Source organism: Oryza glaberrima, chromosome 11 (genome assembly GCF_000147395.1).
Source record: "Oryza glaberrima chromosome 11, OglaRS2, whole genome shotgun sequence".
NCBI classification, from domain to species: domain Eukaryota; kingdom Viridiplantae; phylum Streptophyta; class Magnoliopsida; order Poales; family Poaceae; genus Oryza; species Oryza glaberrima.
In genome coordinates, this window is record NC_068336.1 from 22,353,767 (window position 1) to 22,372,168 (window position 18,402).

General features: G+C 43.0%; 1 protein-coding gene and 1 pseudogene across 1 annotated transcript; both read right to left on the bottom strand.

The window, feature by feature from the left end:
- Window positions 1-5,472: 5,472 nt before the first annotated feature.
- LOC127755811 (uncharacterized) lies at window positions 5,473-8,578 on the bottom strand. Its single transcript, XM_052281452.1, has 2 exons — window positions 8,282-8,578; window positions 5,473-8,189 (listed from the first exon to the last, which is right to left on the bottom strand). Exons 1-2 carry the CDS (start codon window positions 8,576-8,578, stop codon window positions 5,973-5,975), a joined length of 2,514 nt encoding a protein of 837 aa, XP_052137412.1. The 3' UTR covers window positions 5,473-5,972.
- A 3,361-nt stretch (window positions 8,579-11,939) lies between these two features.
- Window positions 11,940-16,187, bottom strand: LOC127755812 (uncharacterized; annotated as a pseudogene).
- Between the last annotated feature and the right edge of the window lie 2,215 nt (window positions 16,188-18,402).

The window sequence follows — 18,402 nt, forward strand, 5'->3', positions numbered from 1 at the left end:
AAAACTTGTATTATTACCTACTAACCTCGTCCTATAAAAAAATATTTTTCAGCTTTTATATAACGTTTGACTCTTCCTCTTATTTCTTAAAAAAATATTAATATTTATATTATTATTAGATGATAAATATGAATAGTACTTTTATGTGCGACTAATTATTTTAATTTTTTCAAATAAGATGAACGGTCAAATGTTAAATACAGAGACCCAAAAATAAACTTATTTTGGGATAGAGGTAGTATTTCCTCTATCTCAAATAAACAAACTTGTACTACAGAAAATAGTTTGGAAATAAACAAACCTAATAAAAAAGTATGGGACATCACATATCTGCTAAGAATCTGGACAGGTACGAATCGAACAGGAAGCATGTCACAGATTCTTAGTAATAGATTGTGCCAAATTTGTTTATTTTGCCAGATTAAGCATCTGCATAGCTGCATATAATGAACCTCAGCAAACCTCGATGGTGGAGGTCATATCCATTTTTCTCATTTGAGATTGTATTATGTTCCTTGATGATTATTGTATCACTCGGTGCTTACTAGCTAGAAGATCAACGGTGCATATAATTATTGAAATTCTTGAAATGGAGTAGTTGGTAGTACAGATCAAGGTGGTTCCATGCGCACTGCAAAATGTGGTGTTTGCATGGCATGAACTGGAATGCAATAACAAATTTCTATATTGATCAAATATGAAGTTTTGACAAGCAATATCATATGAAAATAAATTTTTAAACAGGAAAATCAACAACAAAAAAGATAAACAAATAATCCAATCAACAGTTGGGACAAAAGTAAGTCGACTACAGAAAACAAGGATACAATCAGACTCCGGCGTATTAAGCATAAACAAAATAAACAGTCCAGGATTGAGGTTTCATCTGCATAGCTGCATATAATTAATGAACCTCAGCTAACATATAGGGAGATTTTATCGAGTACAGAGTTAGTTCCAGCACGCATTTAGAATATAGAAATTTGCAACCAAAAGAACTGATTTATCTGCTATGCTTCTTAGCAATTACTCCCTCCGTAAAAAAAAAAGGACAACCCTGGTTTCCTGTTCAATATTTGACCGTCCGTCTTATTTAAAAAAATTATGAAAAAAATTAAAAACATAAGTCACGCATAAAATATTAATCATGTTTTATCATCTAACAACAATGAAAATACTAATTATAAAAAAAATTATATAAGACGGACAGTCAAACGTTCACACGAAAATTCAGGGTTTGACTTTTTTTTTTTTTTTAAGGGAGGGAGTACTTGTTTCAATGGACCACCAGTCAATCAACTTCATCTTACCCCTAGAGGCATTCTGATTTATTCATTGACTCAATCTCAGGCCAAACTTCAATTTCCAAGTTTGGACGCCGTTTCCTTTCGTTATAGCTGCATCTTAGGCCCAGGGATAGCATCCTTACAGCATCCGAGTTTTTTTACAGCCCAGCAGGCTGGGGCGGTACCGAATCGTAGCCATCGATTGGATCAGATCCAACGGCTGTCGTCCGTCGGGCTAGGTAATTGGGATGGTACCGCATCAGGGTAGAGAGGTGGAAGGGTAAGGTCGTCTTTTCGCATTAACAAACAGTGGAGCGATAGCCGACAGGAGCTGCCGCCGATCCGGCCCCGTCCTCGCCGCCCTCTCGTCTCCGCGCGACGCCCTCGCCTCGCGCAGGCAGGCATGCCGGAAGGTTAGTAGCCAGAGCCATGGGGGCCTCCTCGCCGTCTCCTCCCTGCATCGTGATGGGGAGGCCGCCGGATCTGAGCTGAAGCAGGACGCCCTTCCTCTCAACGCCGATGACGACCAATGGCATCGCGACTTTGGCAACCGGCGCTACAGGAGACTAAGCAGGGAAGATGAAGTTGCCCCGCCGCCGCCGTCCGTTCGGGGCTCTGCGCCCTTAGGGGAGGACCTCCTCCTTGTGAAGGCCGTGGTGGGTGGTGGAGTCTCACCGAGGCCAGCCTACGCGCTGCAGCTTCCTCAATCCTTCCCGGATGTTCGGTAGAATGCCCAGGTTAATATGAGTAATTCCTTGTATTATGAAACTTGCCTTAGATTCTACATACTAGTCTTATGTATTTACTGGATTTGAAGCACTAGATATATATTGTGGATGTATAAACAACTCTGTATTCGTAATTTGATTTGTTAGATATTCCTAGGGTGTACTACATATCCTGGATAGCTGAATATGCTACAAGTCGTCTTCATAATATACATTTCACAAATCCTTTGGCACTAATCTGCAGATGGAATATTGGTATTATCCACTGTTCTTGCAGGTAACTTCAGAAGATTTTTCTTGCTTGCAACACCTTCATCCATTCATCCATAGTGAGGTCGTTTTCGTTTGATCAAAGATACCTTATGCCATCAAGAGATCCTTATCACGATAATTATGGCATCTTATGTACAAACGCACATACACTCCATGACTCCATGCATGCATTGGGGGACCTTTTACTACCGTTGGATTCTCGAGGAATAGCATCCTCGGATATGGTTCATCACTTTATCAACATTGAAGAAACAGGGCATTACATACGTAATTAAATAAACAGGGGTTTTGAGGCCAGCATATACTTTTGATTGGTACTGCTAGTTTGTGGGTTATTATGTTGTTCAGAAATTTCGGTGCTTTGTTCTGTCTAAAGAAGTTGATCGACAGTGGTTTCTTTGCATTGTCAGAAATATCCGATGAATAATTTACTCACAGGTTTTAAAGCTATTTGAGCACAAGTGGTTCTTCTGCCCTGGCATGGTGCTATATGCCTGTATTACACTACCTTGGATTCCAACCTTTCGAGTGTTGATTATTTGCAGGTTTTGGTGATATCAAGAAATCAGTCTCATTTTATTGAAAACGATTGAAGCCTCATCTGAACCAGAACATGCCAAAATGTGATATCACTTTACATTTTGTTATCATAGTGGAGCACTCAAGCTGTCTTTGGGATGATTTAAGCCGAGTATGTTGGAAGTCTGCAGTCTATGGGTGTTTGTAAGCTTTGATGTGATGGGAAACTATTTGTTGTAAGCTGCCTTTTGTTGTATATGTGTGAATAGTGTTGTGAGCAAAATTTATGTAAATTGATTTTGTAAGTGAATACAGGGGAAGTTATACTGAAGTCTGTAATAATTCTTTTTTTTTGGTAATTTTGCACATAAGGTGTTCAATGAAATGCCCATGAGGAATGTCTGTCTAAATTATGTGTATAATTACACTTTAGTTACCCGTACATGGGAGCATATATAGGATCTTGATGAGGTCGTCTCTTGTTTTGTTTGCATTGTCAGAAATAATATCCTGCCCTCCAAATTCTCAAGAAATTTGATAACAACAATTCCCTTGATTTAGCACTTCATAACTTAAGTTGAATGATAAAGTTGCCAGGAAGGGTTGGTACGTAAGTCCCATCTGACATCTAGTCCTCTTGCCACACGGTGCAAAACTTTCGTGTTTGCATATAACCTGCACCAGTAAACTTCCCGCAGTGTTAGCAAAAGCCACGGCTGACGGCCCGGCATCAGCAGCACGTTCTCACGTCGGCGGAGCAATCGAGTCGACCTCCTCAACGATGCGATACTACCGTACAAATTGCCGACGTATGAACCAGGATAGGTTGAAGTGTGATGACCTAGTCTCAGCTGAATTAGGGACCAAATAATAGTTGAAATTTTCCCAAATTCATCGGGTGAAGTTGAGGCCAACTCCAAGTTATCCGGTCCCTTCCGCGCTAGGTGGCGGCGATTTTTTCGTTCGGCGCCGAAGGGAGCGGCGTGGAATCGAGGATTTGGCGGTGGGGAAGGAGGAGACTAGTGCGTACGATGGCTAGGAGATTGACGTCGGCGCGCGAGGATGAGGAGATTGCGGCGACGTCTGTACGCGCATGTGTATCGCGGGCCTTCTCTGCGCCTTTTCAGTTCTTTTCCGATCGTGCCGCTGGTAATTTATCGGTTGGATTTTATTTGATACCTCGAGGTACCAGTACTTGAGGTACTATCTGCTGGACGTAACAAACCTCTTTTCACTTTGATTCTTTTGTTTCTTGTAAATATAAGCAACTCAAGGGCTTGTTCTAAAATTTTTCACTTGGATATACTACCTCTGAAAATGTTTCAGATTATAAGACGTTTTGATTGTTGTCAAAGTCAAACTGCTTTAAATTTAATCAAGTTTGTATAAAATAATAATAATATTTTCAACCCAAGATAAATTTATTATGAAAATATATTCAATTATTGATTTAATGAAACTAATTTGGTATTATAAATATTACTATATTTACCCATAAACTTAGTTAAACTTGAAATAGTTTGGCTTTGACTAAAGTTAAAACGTCCTATAACCGGAAACGGAGCGAGTATACTTTATTTTTGCGGGCACGATCTGTGCCGTGCAAGATCGATCGGACGGTGGATGGGGACCCAACCACACTCTGTCTCTTATTACCGGAGCTGCTACAACTGCGAGCAGTATGTTGTTCACTTTGTCTGTCAGACAGTCACTGATCGGCCGCTTGTTTCAAATTTCTCTTTATCCCAATCACCCCTCGTTTGATGAGGGGCATGTAGATCATCTTCTTTTCTGTTAATTTGTCTTTTAAATGCTAAAAGTGTTTTTGTTCGGAAAAGAAAACAATAAATGTATTTTAGGAATTAGGATGGAGGTACTAGAGGCATTCTTCAAGTTGTACACAGTATTTGGTTAATGGCTCAATGCTGCGGCCTTGTTTTAGCGGTAAGCTACAGAATAGGTTGGTGGAGTGATGGATGGAAGGTGTAACACATTTGAGGAAAAACTTGTGATTACTTTGGTCCTGATATGATCAACTTGCTCTCTCTTTTTTTTAAAATCTTTTGACTAATATGATATGATATTGAAGCTAAACAAGTTGGATGATCAGCATTTGGAGTGGTTGTCTGCATCAATAGGCATTACATAATTCATAGTCCCCCATCAACTTGCTGCTATAGCTATATAAGGCATTTATAGTAGTATAATCATATGATCTGAAGACTGAAGTCTCATTGAATATAGCCTTTGGATCCAAGTCCTTTAACATAATAGTACATGCTAACTGCTTGCTGATAATAGAGAGATAATCCATGAAATACCATTGGCAAGAGTCTAATTTCTAAAAATGCCATTGACAAGTGTGAGTTCCAAGAAATGGCATCGTACAAATGATTTTGTCCCAAAAATGCCATCACCGTTAGGGTTCCGTCCATTCCGCGCCGTTAAGTTCTATAGAATGTACAGTGTATTTAACGGCATGGAATATTTAACGGCGATGGTATTTTTGGGATAAAATCGTTTGTACGATGGCATTTCTTGGAACTCGCACTTATCGATGGCATTTCTGGGACTTAGACGCTTGTCGATAGTATTTCATGGATTATCTCGATAATAAAAGATGAAGAGGAAAGAGCTAATGTGGTCTTTTTCCTGGAAGCACATCTTCACATGCATAATGCATTTCATGATGTCTTTGCCAGTATTTTATCATTTTATGATGTGGTCTTCTTCCTGGAAGAAGTACATGATCTTGGTTTGATTTTTTTTAGATAATGGAATATAACATCCCATTCTTTGCTCAAAAAGAGCTACAGCCAATAGGAACCGGTTTGATGAGATGTAAATTTTTGCCGAGTTTAGTTCCAAACTTTTTCTTCAAACTTTCAACTTTTCCATTACATCAAAACTTTCCTATACACACAAACTTTCAACTTTTCCGTTACATCGTTCCAATTTCAACCAAACTTTTTATTTTGGCGTGAACTAAACACACCCGTTATTGAAAACTGAAAACACGAGGGGAGCAGAACATCAGCCATCAGCAATTCAGGTTTCAGGACATGCCAGAATCAGGACCAGCCTCCTGAACATGGGTATCTGCTACATCACTGCTCTGGTTAGCCAATCCAGAAGTGCTGTTCCCAGACTCTGCACCCTTTTTCTGCTACTGCCATAATTCGCTCTTCTCAATGCCACAGTGGGAAAACAAAGCCCAGATGACGGTTATGAACTCGCTACCAGACTTGAGGTTCTCGGCATGAGCTTCTATTCTGGAACTGGGAGCAATGTGCACAATCAAGTGAGCCCACACCTCAGCTAGGATCTCCCAGCGAGATGTCTCATCCTCCTCGTTGACGATGAGTGCATTGGCCATTATAGCACCTTGTTGCAATATGTTTCCACTCAGATTTATGCCATGAGCGTCTGGAACAAGAGCTTTCTGCGGTTCTTCCATAAGCCTGTCGTACACGCTCTGAAACGAGTTGCAGCCTTTCAGCATTTCACGAGCACACTGAACAGTGTCTTGGAGGGTCTTCTTGGACACCAAAATGTCTTCGGGTAGCAGTTTGCGCTTTGAGACCAGCAGGTGCATACAGTAACGCGACAAGTAATATGTCACTGCATATGACTTGTCGAGCTCATCATCGGTATCATCCACCTCAGTTGATTGTAACATCGACATCCATTTTAAGCAGCAACCAGTAAAACTGTCATTGTCAAACTTGATCTCACATAGGCATGTTGCAATGTGCCAGACCAGAATAACACGGGAGCATCTTGGTACGTCTGCAACGGATGCCAACCAATAAAGCTCAGCTCTCACACTGAGACGCGGCGAGGGGAGGTGTTTTGACAGAGGATGGCCCTCGAGGTCCATGGAGCGGAGTGCTTGAATGACTCTTGCCTTTACACTTTCATTTGGATTCCTTCCTTTAATAAAAGGGGTCATTTCCCACTTAAACATGGTTGAGCAGAATCCAAATGGTCGCAAGAACATGGTGGGACACTGTTGCAGACACGAAATATCAAATCTTTTCACCAAGTTAAGTATGTAATGGAATCTAAATAACATATTCAGGACTAATTTCAGGCATCTGTTTCTGCAATTCACAAACTTGCACATGGCTAGTAATCGTGTCCAGTTTGATACGAAGTAAGTGAGTACCTCCCACGTCTCCAAGATTATCACGGTGGTCAAGGAATATGTGGTGATTCTCGTTTCATCAATATATAAGCGCAGCCCCCGCTTATTAAAGTCTTTGTAAAAAGACAGCGGATCCAGATCCAGTGAATACACCTTACTGATGTCCTTGTAAAGCCATAGAACCACGAGAAACTTAACCAAACATGCCAGGATAGTGAAGGAGAGTGAGAGAAACCCGCTGCAGAAGACCATAGGGTAACTAGTGTGGAGGGAGTCCCGGAGAAACTCAACATCCAGCTCCAAGATACGGATACCGAGCTGTTCATTTTCAGGATCTTCTGCGAGGATCCTCCTGCTGATCAGCTTTCGGGTCATGGAAACAGTGTCTGCATGCAGTTTTGCTCCTTCCAGCCTACACCGGAGCAACCGAGACAATGCAAAGGACAGGCTCAGGTCCTTCCCCTGCCTTTTGATGGAGCTTAGCAGCATGTCATCATCACATTCACATTGCCAAATCTTGTCCAAGGTAATTGGTGTCCTCAAGTCTTTAACACTTAGGCTGTGTCCATTCTTTCTGCTTTTCTGTGACTCTCCATAGACAAAGTACTTGTATCCTTCCATAGTCTCCGGGTTGCATCTTTCAGGGTTAAAGTTGCTCTCATTACCATTGGCACCCATGTACTCCTGAAGAAGTTCTGAACTCCGGCCATTCCACAAGGATTTGGATGCTACATGACGTGCCAGAATCCTGTAACAACAATTTAGTGCCAGAAGACTCCAAAATAACCAGAATGGGACATGCCACAACTTGGACCCATGTGTTATATTAAGGTATGCCACAGCTAAAAGCTTCAACGAATTTCTCAGCTCAAAAAACGTTCCATAACTAGAGAGGCAATTGATGCTAGAGCGGAAGCTGACCAGCATAAGGGCCCAGACTGGGAACAACTGGTTCTTGAAAGGTGCGGCTTGCATGACCCCCATAACATACACCAGGATGGCGTCAGTCACAGCATCTAGGAAGCTCAACATGGATCTTTTCATAGCGAAGAGGAAAATGCCCGAGAAGAGCATCATCAATGCGTAGAGCCATATGAGGAATGCCACTATGACTCGGATTCGAAGCAAGATGTAGGTCTCCTGATTCCATTTGATGAGAAAATTTGCAATAAATTCACCAGGACTCATTTGTAGTCTTCCCACAAAAAAGTATGTAGCCAAAAATAACCCCAGGCCCTGGTCAAGTTAAATTTACAAAAAGTAACTTTAGAAATGGTTACCAGAACATATGGAAAATGTATTGAAAGGTTATGCTGATAATGCTATACTGGATCATTGCAACAAGATTTACATGCTTCAAGAAAGCATGGCTTCACAGGCTGCCCATATGGGACGGGAAGGGTGGTGGTGCCAACAACTGATCTGTATTTGATAGTAGTGAACACAATATTGATTAATGAAATAGAGCACAAACAAACTGAGGCTTTCCATGAACATACTTTAAAACCAGAAAATATTTTATTGCAGACCTTGTTTGAAAATATTCCTTTACAGGAGCCTGCTACAGCAGCAGCTCTGTTTGTGAAAGCTGAGCATGTTATACTCCTTGCAATGTATTGCTTCATTGCTTGTAATTGCAAGAAAAATAAAACGGCGAGTGTGATCTAAACATGCAATGCAAATACTGAAATACAATTTCTTACCAATATCCAGGATTCAGTAGCCACTCATGGACGATGTCCACAGCATGAGCAGATGTAGAGAACTCTAGCTAAGGTATTCAGTCCTTCAGCTGGCTGACAGCACTGAGATATGGAAATTGAGAGGCCTGGCCTATTGATTGTTTAAAGTAGCGATGACTTATCACACTTCTCCGGGGTCTTAGCTAGGGAGACAGCCAGTATGGTGTGAATTCACTGTGACAGATTGTGAGCTGAGGAATGTCTGCTGATGCTGCAGCCGCACCGGTTGCCGGTTATATAGCACTCCGGCGGCAGATTGGCCGTGATAAACAGCCAGGGTTGACCGGAGAGGAGGACGACGAAGCATGCCTTTTCCTTTTGTTCTGTAGTTTGGTCTACAATGGTAGATGGCATGGAAATTGGCATTCTTCAGGTTGTACAGTATTTGGTCAATGCTACCTTCCGTGTGAATGGAAGGTCTAAAACTTTGTCAGGAAACACTTGTGATTAATTTACTCCTCAAATGATCAAATTGATCATTGTTTAGGTCTTTTGGCTAATATAAACGTGGTGATAAACGAGCAAGATGGTTTGGATATATTGGAGCCATTGTCTGCTAGTAATAGACATTACATTGCCCCTACCATCAACTTGCTGCTGTCCTATTCTTGTACTAATAGACATTACATTGTACCTACCATCATCTTGCTGTTGTCCTATTCTTGTAGTCTCCTATTCAAACTTGTACTAATAGACATTACATTGCCCCTACCATCAACTTGCTGCTGCTGTCCTATTCTTGTAGTCTCAAATTCAAACTAGCTACTTCCTCTGTTCCACAATATAAGTCATTCTAGTATTTTCCACATTGATATTTATGTTAATAAATCTAGATAGATATATATGTCTAGATTCATTAACATCAATATGAATGTGAGAAATACTATAACGACTTACATTGTTAAATGGAGGGAGTATATGATTAGAAGCATTATCTATTATATACTAAAAGTCCATTAAACTTCCTACAAACGCTCTCAAGCAGCCACATGAGACACCTAAAAACGCTCCTAAATCGTCACGTGACGTTTTAAGGCCATCACCAATGTGGTGCTTCAGCCCGTGCCCCTAGCGACGGCCGTCCGCTTTTCCGTCGGCATCGTCCCCTAGGCGCCGGTGGAAGGAACCCGTTGTGTGGGTACGGGTGCTTGAGGCGACGCCCCCCGAGCGAGGATTTCCTCTTCCACCCCTCTCCCTTATCCTCGAGCTCCTCGGCGACGACCTGGGGACGGAGGGAGAGAGAGACGTGGCACGGCGGCGGCCCTCCTCCGGTGACGGGAGAGCGACGCGGCGAGGGAGAGGAGGCACGGCAGCGAGAGGGCGAAAGGCGCCGCTCACCTGCGCCTCGGCTTCCTCCGCCGACACCGCGCCCGCCACCGCCGGTGCTGCCACCGTATCCTCCCCGATCTGGTCGTGGTGGGGCCAGATCCGCCCACGAAGGCAGGGTCGGCGACGGCGGCGAGGCAGGGAGGTCGTCGACGGCGGCACGGCGGGGAGACCAGCGACGGCGGCGGGACGGGGTCGGCGTTGGGGAGGAGTCGGCACGGGAACGGGGCGAGGCACACCGGGCTCGCTCGTGAACGCTCGCTGAGTCCTGGCGCGAGGCGGGGAGGAGAACTCACGCGGAGTCCGGCTATGGCGACGGCGAGGAGAGGAGAGACGAGAAGCGGAGGGGAGGAGGTGAGTACGATGGAGTAATGTATTTCAACGAAGGAGCTTGATTCTAGGAAGATGGGTTCTTGATTCTTGCTGGTGCATGCATACAAGTTCGGTGGATATCGTCTATTTGTGCATGTACTTTATGCCAGAAAAAATAGTTATGTGAATTAAGCAGCATTCAAGCATCAGTAGAGGAGACCAGGCATACTAACAGTCCACTTCTATAATAATTTTTTTGTTATTTTAACTGTACGTTGAATATGTGTGGCAACGGTACGTTTTACTTAGGTTTGCCCGGGCTTCACAAAATTTCTAGCTCCGCCACTGTAGGGGGAGTTTCCCAGAGAGTACCCTTAGTTAGTGAGGTCACCTATAAAGTGTCCCTGATTATAGATGCCCTAATATATGAGAAACATATAGCCCTCGATTTTCACTGAGACTGCACGCAGAATGTTGTTCACTTTGCTTGTCTATCAGACTGTCCCTGATCGGCCGCCCGTGTTTTCATTCAAATTTCTCTTTATCTTGTTTCCAATCACCCCTCGTTTGATGAGGGGCATGTAGATCATCTTCTTTTCTGTTAATTTGTCTTTTTAATGTTAAAAGTGTTTTTTGTTCGGAAAAGAAAAAAACAAATGTATTTTAGGAATTAGGATGGAGGTAGTAGAGGCATTCTTCAAGTTGTACACATTAGTTGGTTAATGGCTCAATGCTGCAGCCTTGTTTTAGCGGTAAGCTACAAAATAGGCTGGTGAAGTGGTGGATGGAAGGTGCAACACATTTGAGGAAAAACTTGTGATTACTTTGGTCCTGATATGATCAACTTGCTCTCTCTCTTTTTAAAATCTTTTGACTAATATGATATGATATTGAAGCTAAACAAGTTGGATGATCAGCATTTGGAGTGGTTGTCTGCATCAATAGGCATTACATAATTCATAGTCCCCCATCAACTTGCTGCTATAGCTATATATATTCTGAAGTACACGCTACCAAATTCACACTAGACTGATTGAAGGCATTTATAGTAGTATAATCATATGATCTGAAGACTGAAGTCTCATTGAATATAGCCTTTGGATCCAAGTCCTTTAACATAATAGTACATGCTAACTGCTTGCTGATAATAAAAGATGAAGAGAATATGTGATCTTCTTCCTGGAAGAAGCACATCTGCACATGCATATGCATTATGCATTTCATGATGTCTTTGCCAGTATTTTTGTAGGTTGCTTGATTGCACCAAACTGAGACCACTCACGATTGTGGCTTCTCCAAACTGAAACTGAACTTTTCTTCTCTATGCAGTTTCTAAATTAAAGTTTCAAAGACTACTTCTGGAAGGTGAAATCAAGCATGATGTGCCAGTGTGCAAAGCAAAGCGGCTATCCAGGAAAAACTCCATAGGAAAAATGGAGGGTTTCCAGTGCATCTGAGTTCTATAGGAAAATTAACAGGAATGGGTTAAGTTCTGGGTGGATTACCCAATATCACAAGAACTCCGATAGGACACGCAGAGAACAATCATGACTGCACATCAACTACAAGAGATAACAAACAGACCACAATCAGAACGTACCCCAATTTATTTCCGAGTAATACGATCACAATCCAGACAATAATATGATTCTCTAAAAAAAAAAGCATAACACATAATATTGCACCAAGGGCATTCCCCTGTTACAATCACAATCCATAAAACATCCACACATGTTACAATCTCCAGAAACAAATACAAATGTTCGAACGTTATGATGAGATGCAAACTTTACTGAAAACTGAAAACATGAGGGGAGCAGAGCATTAGCCATCAGCAATTCAGGTTTCAGGACATGCCAGAAGCAGGACTGCTCTGGTTAACCAGTCCAGGAGTGTCGTTCCCAGACTGTGCACCCTTCTTCTCCTGCCATAATTCGCTTTTCTCGATGCCACAATGACAAAACAAAGCCCAAATGAGGGTTATGAACTCGGTATCAGACTTGAGATCCTTGGCGTGAGCTTCTACATTGGAACTGGGAGCAATGTGCACAATCAAGTGACCCCACACCTCAGCTAGGATCTCCCAGAGACATGCTTGGCCCTCCTTCTTGATGAGTGCATTCGCCAGTAAAGCGCCTTGTTACAATATGTTTCCACTCAGATTTACATCATCATCATGTGTGCCTGGAACAAGAGCTTTCTGCTCCTCTTTCATAAGCTTCTTGTATATGTCGCAATATGAGTGACAATCTTTAAGCATTTCCTGAGCACACTGAACAGCATCTTGGCAGGTCTTCTTAGACATCAAAATGGTTTCAGGGAGCAGTTTGGGCTTTGCAATAAGCAGGTACATACAATACTCTGACAAGAAATTGGCCACATCATATGCCTTCTGAAACTTGCTGGTTAAGTTGATCCTACGATCATTGGCAAGATTGATCGCACAGAGGCTTGTTGCGATGTGCCAGACCAGAATAACACGGGAGCATCTTGGTAACTCTTCAAGGCATGCCAACCAATAACTCTCTGCTCTGTCACTGACACGTGGCGATGGGAGGTCTCTTGACAGAGGATGGCCCTCAAGGTCCATGGAGCGCAGTGCTCGGATGACTGCTGCCTTCTCACTCTTGCCCACACTACTATTTCTTTTTACTTTTAGATGAACTGTACTTTTGTTTTGATTTCTTTTGAAATTAAAAGAGATCATTTTCCACACTGACATCCTTGAGCTGAATGGTTGCAGTAAGACAGACTGGCCAGTTACTATAATCCCTTCCCTATGTCCTAAAATTTTGGCAGGGAATCTGAATAATATATTCATAACGACATATTTCTGCCATTTGTTTCTGGCATTCACAAAGTGGCATATAGCGACTAGTTTCGACCAGTTAGATATGAAATACCTAGACATCTCAAACATCTCCAACATCAATATCGTGTACATGGCTCCCGCCGTGATACCTTAACTCGGTTCCTGATATTACTGAGTGCATCGCATAACGAAAACTATAAGTCAGAGAGCCTCTAGCTTTATCTAGTTCCGATTTCGGATAATACACCTTGCCGATCTTTGCATAAAGCCATGAAGCCATGCTTACCTTCACCAAAGACAGTAGAAGAGTGAAGGAGAGTGACAGAAGCCCTCTGCAGAAGACCATAGGATAACTGGTATGGAGTGAGTCCCGGAGGAACTCAACATCCAGCTCCAGGATATCGAACAGTTCTTTTCCAGCATTATCTGAGAGGATCCTCTTGCTGACTAGCTTTCTGTTCATGTGAACTGTGGCTACATGCAGCGTTGCTCCTTCCAGCCTACACCGAAGTAACCGATACAACGCAAAGGCCAGGCTCAGATCCTTCCCCTTCATGTTGATGGAGCTTGGCAGGAAGCTATCATCACATTGCCAAATTTTGTCCAAGGTAACTTGTGACCTCAAATCTTTAACACTTAGGCCGTGCCCATTCTTTTTGCTTTGCTGCGACTCTCCATAGACAAAATACTTGTATCCTTCCATAGTATCTGGGTTGCAACTTCCAGGGTTAAAGCTGCTCTCATTACCATTGGCACCCATGTACTCCTGAAGAAGTTCTGAACTCCGGCCGTTCCACAAGGACCTGGATGCTACATGACGTGCCAGAATCCTGTAGAAACACTTTAGTGCCAGAAGACTCCAAAATAACCAGAATGGGACATGCCAGAACTTAGACCCATGTGTTATATTAAGGTATGCCACAGCTAAAAGCTTCAATGCATTTCTCAGCTCAAAATATGTTCCGTAACTAGAGAAGCAATTGATGCTAGAGCGGAAGCTGACCAGCATAAGGGCCCAGACTGGGAAGAGCTGATTCTTGAAAGGTGCAGCTTGCATGGCCCCAATAACATACACCAGGATGGCATCAGACAAAGCATCTAGCAAGCTCAAAATGGTTCTTTTCGTAGAGAAGAAGAAAATGCCCGACAAGAAGAACATCACCATGTAGAGGAATATGAGGAATCCCATTATAACTCGGATTCGAAGAAAGACGTAGGTCTCCTGATTCCATTTGATGAGAAAATATGCAATAAAAGCACCAGGACTCATTTTGGTTTTCCCACAGAAAAGCGTGTACAATCCTGGGCCCTGATCAAATAAAGTTTACAAAAGACAACTTTAAAAATAGCTACCAGAACACATGGCAAATGTATTGAAGGGTCATGCTGATAATGCTATAGTGGACCATGTCACCATGGCAACAAGATTTACATTCTTCATGAAAGCATGACTTCACAGGCCACCTGTATGGGACAGGATGGGTGGAGAGGGTGGTGGTGCTAACAACTGATCTGTATTTGATACTAGTGAACTTAAAGCTATTATTGATTAATGAAATAGATCACATATAGTGAGTGTTTCCACGAGCTTCCCTTAAAACATGAAATTATTTGTGGAAGACTTTATTTGAAAATATTTCTTTAGAAAGGCTCATAGAAACACTTTCTTGCTTTCTCGAATGAACTTTAACTATAAGGAGGTGAAAGCTAAAACTGAAAAAAAATAAAAAAAAGAAAAAAGCCATAAGCGGCACCACATAGAAAGCTACTTCCTCCGTCCAAAAATATAGCAACCTTGTACTGGATGGGACACATCCTAGTACAACGAATCTGGACAGACCTCCAGTACAAGGTTGCTATATTTTGGAACGGAGGGAGTAGGAAGTAGGAAGGTGAAGGCGTGAAATTGATTTTTGTATGAGGAGTTTTGAAGCTTTGGACAAGGTACTTTTAGAGGTGCACAAGTAACATGTGCGGCTTCTGGCTTGCGCACTTCATGCACTATATGGTTTGATCCTTTTCTTGGTCAGTACTCAGGAACAGTAAACCATAATTAATTGGATGGAATGGACAGCCTAGCAGGCTAGCATAAGACACAATATATCTATCATTTTCTCACCAACTAGCCAATAAGTAGAGTGAATGAAGGGTGTACCTGCTTCAGCTTGTGCTCCGCAACCTTGCTGCCGTCTGCAGCAATGCTTATCCTATTAGGGCCTTGTTATTGTTTCATGACAATTGTGTGTCAGTTTAAATGAAGCTGGTAATGGATGCTCTGCTTTTGACCTGTAACAAACTACGACCACTAACTTAGTATGGCTCCTCACCATGCAGCTACTATTTCAAATCAGAATTGTGATTGCACAAATTTAGACGGTGAAAACTAAACATGTAATATTTTTTATGCAATGCACTACTTGCGGCTAGAAGAAAAATCACAGGGCAGGGATGATTCAAACATGCAATGCAAATACATCAGAAACTGAGCTAGGATGGCGAAAAGCAGCTGATTCTTACCCAGGTGCAGGATTCAGTAGCTGCTCATGATGGATGGATCTGCAGCCTGGGAAGATAGAGACAACTCTAGGCAAAACCTTCAGCCAAGAAGAGCACCGAGATCTGGAAACTGGGCTGTTGTCATAGGCTGAGTTCCTCCTTGACCTCACTCCTAACTCCTAAGATATAGTGATCATAAACTAAGGACCACATATCCCGCGGTCTTGTTAAGTCCTTATTTTTAACACACTTCCTAAAATATGGCATTTACAGTGGCGCACAATAGATAATTCTGGCACTTGCTGTCTTGCTGTACTCTTCATTTATGGTAAGTAGTACTGTAGTAATACTTCAACGGTGTTGGCAAACTACATAAAAGAAAATTTGAACTGTGTAGTAGCTTTCACATGTGCGGACTTGTTCATCCAACTGGATTCCCCAGAAAACTATTGAGTAAAAAAAATAAGAAACAATCATTGACTTGCACAAAACTACTGATCCCTTACCGTGATTTCTCTTAGGACCTTCCATGATTTGTTCGTCCATTTATACAACCATTCGATAATCCCATAGCATTTACTTCTACTTTCCTATCACATGATTTGACGAGAAATGCACCGCGATTAAAAAAAAAGAGGAGATCGGACGGAGCTGCAAAAAAATTTACCGTGAGAGAAACAGAGAGCTCCATAGACAACACTGTAGAGCCCCATCGGACAATGCCGATGCCATGGCCGACCAAGAAAGCATCCCCCAATTGAGCGCCAGCCACCCTCGCCGCCGGCCGCGGCCGCTGTACCACCTCCGATGTTGATCCCCCCCACCCCTAACGCTGAAACCGCCGCCATTCACCTCCTCCGCACCTCCCTCCCCGCCGGCGAGCGGCGGCAACAGCGGAAGCAAATGGGAGACCGAACGGAGGGAGAGAGAGAGAGAGAGAGAAGCAGCCCGCGGTGCCACTCGGCCCAGTAAGCGTCAGCCTCCGGTAGGGAGGCACCGGCTGCCGGAGCGGCTCGTCGATGGCGGCTGACGAGGAAGACGGTGCCGGAGCCATCAACTTCCGCCGCCGCCGCCGCCGCCGTTCGCTGGAACTGCGCCGCCTCGTGCCTCTAACCCTCTCTTACACATTGCGGCCCAGTAAAGCTAATGAAATGGACAGCCCATCAGTGCCACTGGATCGGCCCGCCTCCGCCTTCTGGCCTACAGGCCCAGATAGAAACAGACGGTATCGGGCCCACACGGCCCGTACATCTGGGCCTTGACTGCACACGCTGACACCCACCACCACTACAGCAAAAGCGGCGGCGGCGCCGCCGGCTGAGCGTGTACCGGCGGCGGGGCACAAGGCGATGATGGCTGCCGGCGACGAGGGCGAGTGAAGGAGGGGAGGTCGCCGGAAAAAAGCCGGTACGTACTCCTCCTCTTCTTGGCGGCTGGCCCTGCTGTTTTTTTTTTTTTGTTTGTTTGTTTTTTTCCTGTAGCTTTGATTTCACAGGAAGCGGATTGATTTCGTTTGGGGATCCCTAGTTGATAACTGGTGAATCGATGGGCTGGAGTAAATAATTGCCTCATCAAAAATCAGGGCTCAAATCTCTCTGTATTGTTACATACTCTGTGCTAAGCTCCCCAAAAATGGCCCATCTCGAATTAACTATTATCAGGGTCGTTGTGGCAATTAGCTGGGGGAAGGGTAAAAGGGAGAAGTGAACCAGACAAGTTCGATGGATATCCAGAGTTAGACCCACTTACATCCCTCCCTGTCTGCATATAATTATTGGAATTCTTGAATTAGTTGGTAGTGCAGATCAAGGTAATTTCATATGCCATGCAAATGTGATTTTTGCATGACATGTACTGTGGAATTTATTGACAAACTTCTATATTTATCAAAAAAAAAAACTTCTTAAAATAGAAAACCAACCATCGAGACAGATAGACAAATAAGTCAAACAACAGTTTGCTACATGACATAAAAGATTAATTACAAAACCAGGATACAATCAAACTCTGCAGATTAAGCATAAACAAGATAAACAGACCAGGATTGAGCTTACATCTGCATAGCTGCATATGCTGAACCTCAGCTAAAAGTAGCTAACATGATAGAAAAAATAGAAATATGTCTTCTTTCCAAAACAAAATATAGAAATATGCATGCCACCAAACGATTTGATTTATCTGTGTGATTTGTGGCAGTTACTTATTTGAACGGACCATCAGTCAGTCAACTTCATCTGACCCATATAGACATTCTGACTTATTCATTGACTCAATCTCAGGCCACACCTCAATTTCCAAGCTTGGACGACGTTTCCTTTCACTATTGCTGCATCTCAGGCCCAGTGAAACCATCTTTACAGCATCCTGTATAGACGTGTCATCCAACTTCAACTGAGCATCCAAGATTTGAAGTTTCTCCAAGATCATCTTTTGCTTGCGTGTGTCCATTTTTTCCAATTTTTTACCTTCCAATTTATCAACGATGTGCTTTCTTAGGCCCGTTGCACTTTGGCCTGTGACTAGCTGCAGCAGAATGATACCCAACGCGAATACATCTGACTGAGGAGTCAATTTGCCTGTATTCTTGAATTCAGGGTCCATATAGGGACCGCTACCCTTTGGCACTTCTGTAATATGGTTAGGCGTTCCTGTGTCGTTTGTCTGCTGTAACAAACGGGAGATTCCAAAGTCACTGAGCTTGCATATGTTTTCATCATTGAAGAGGATGTTGCCTGGTTTAAGATCACCATGAGCAATTGGA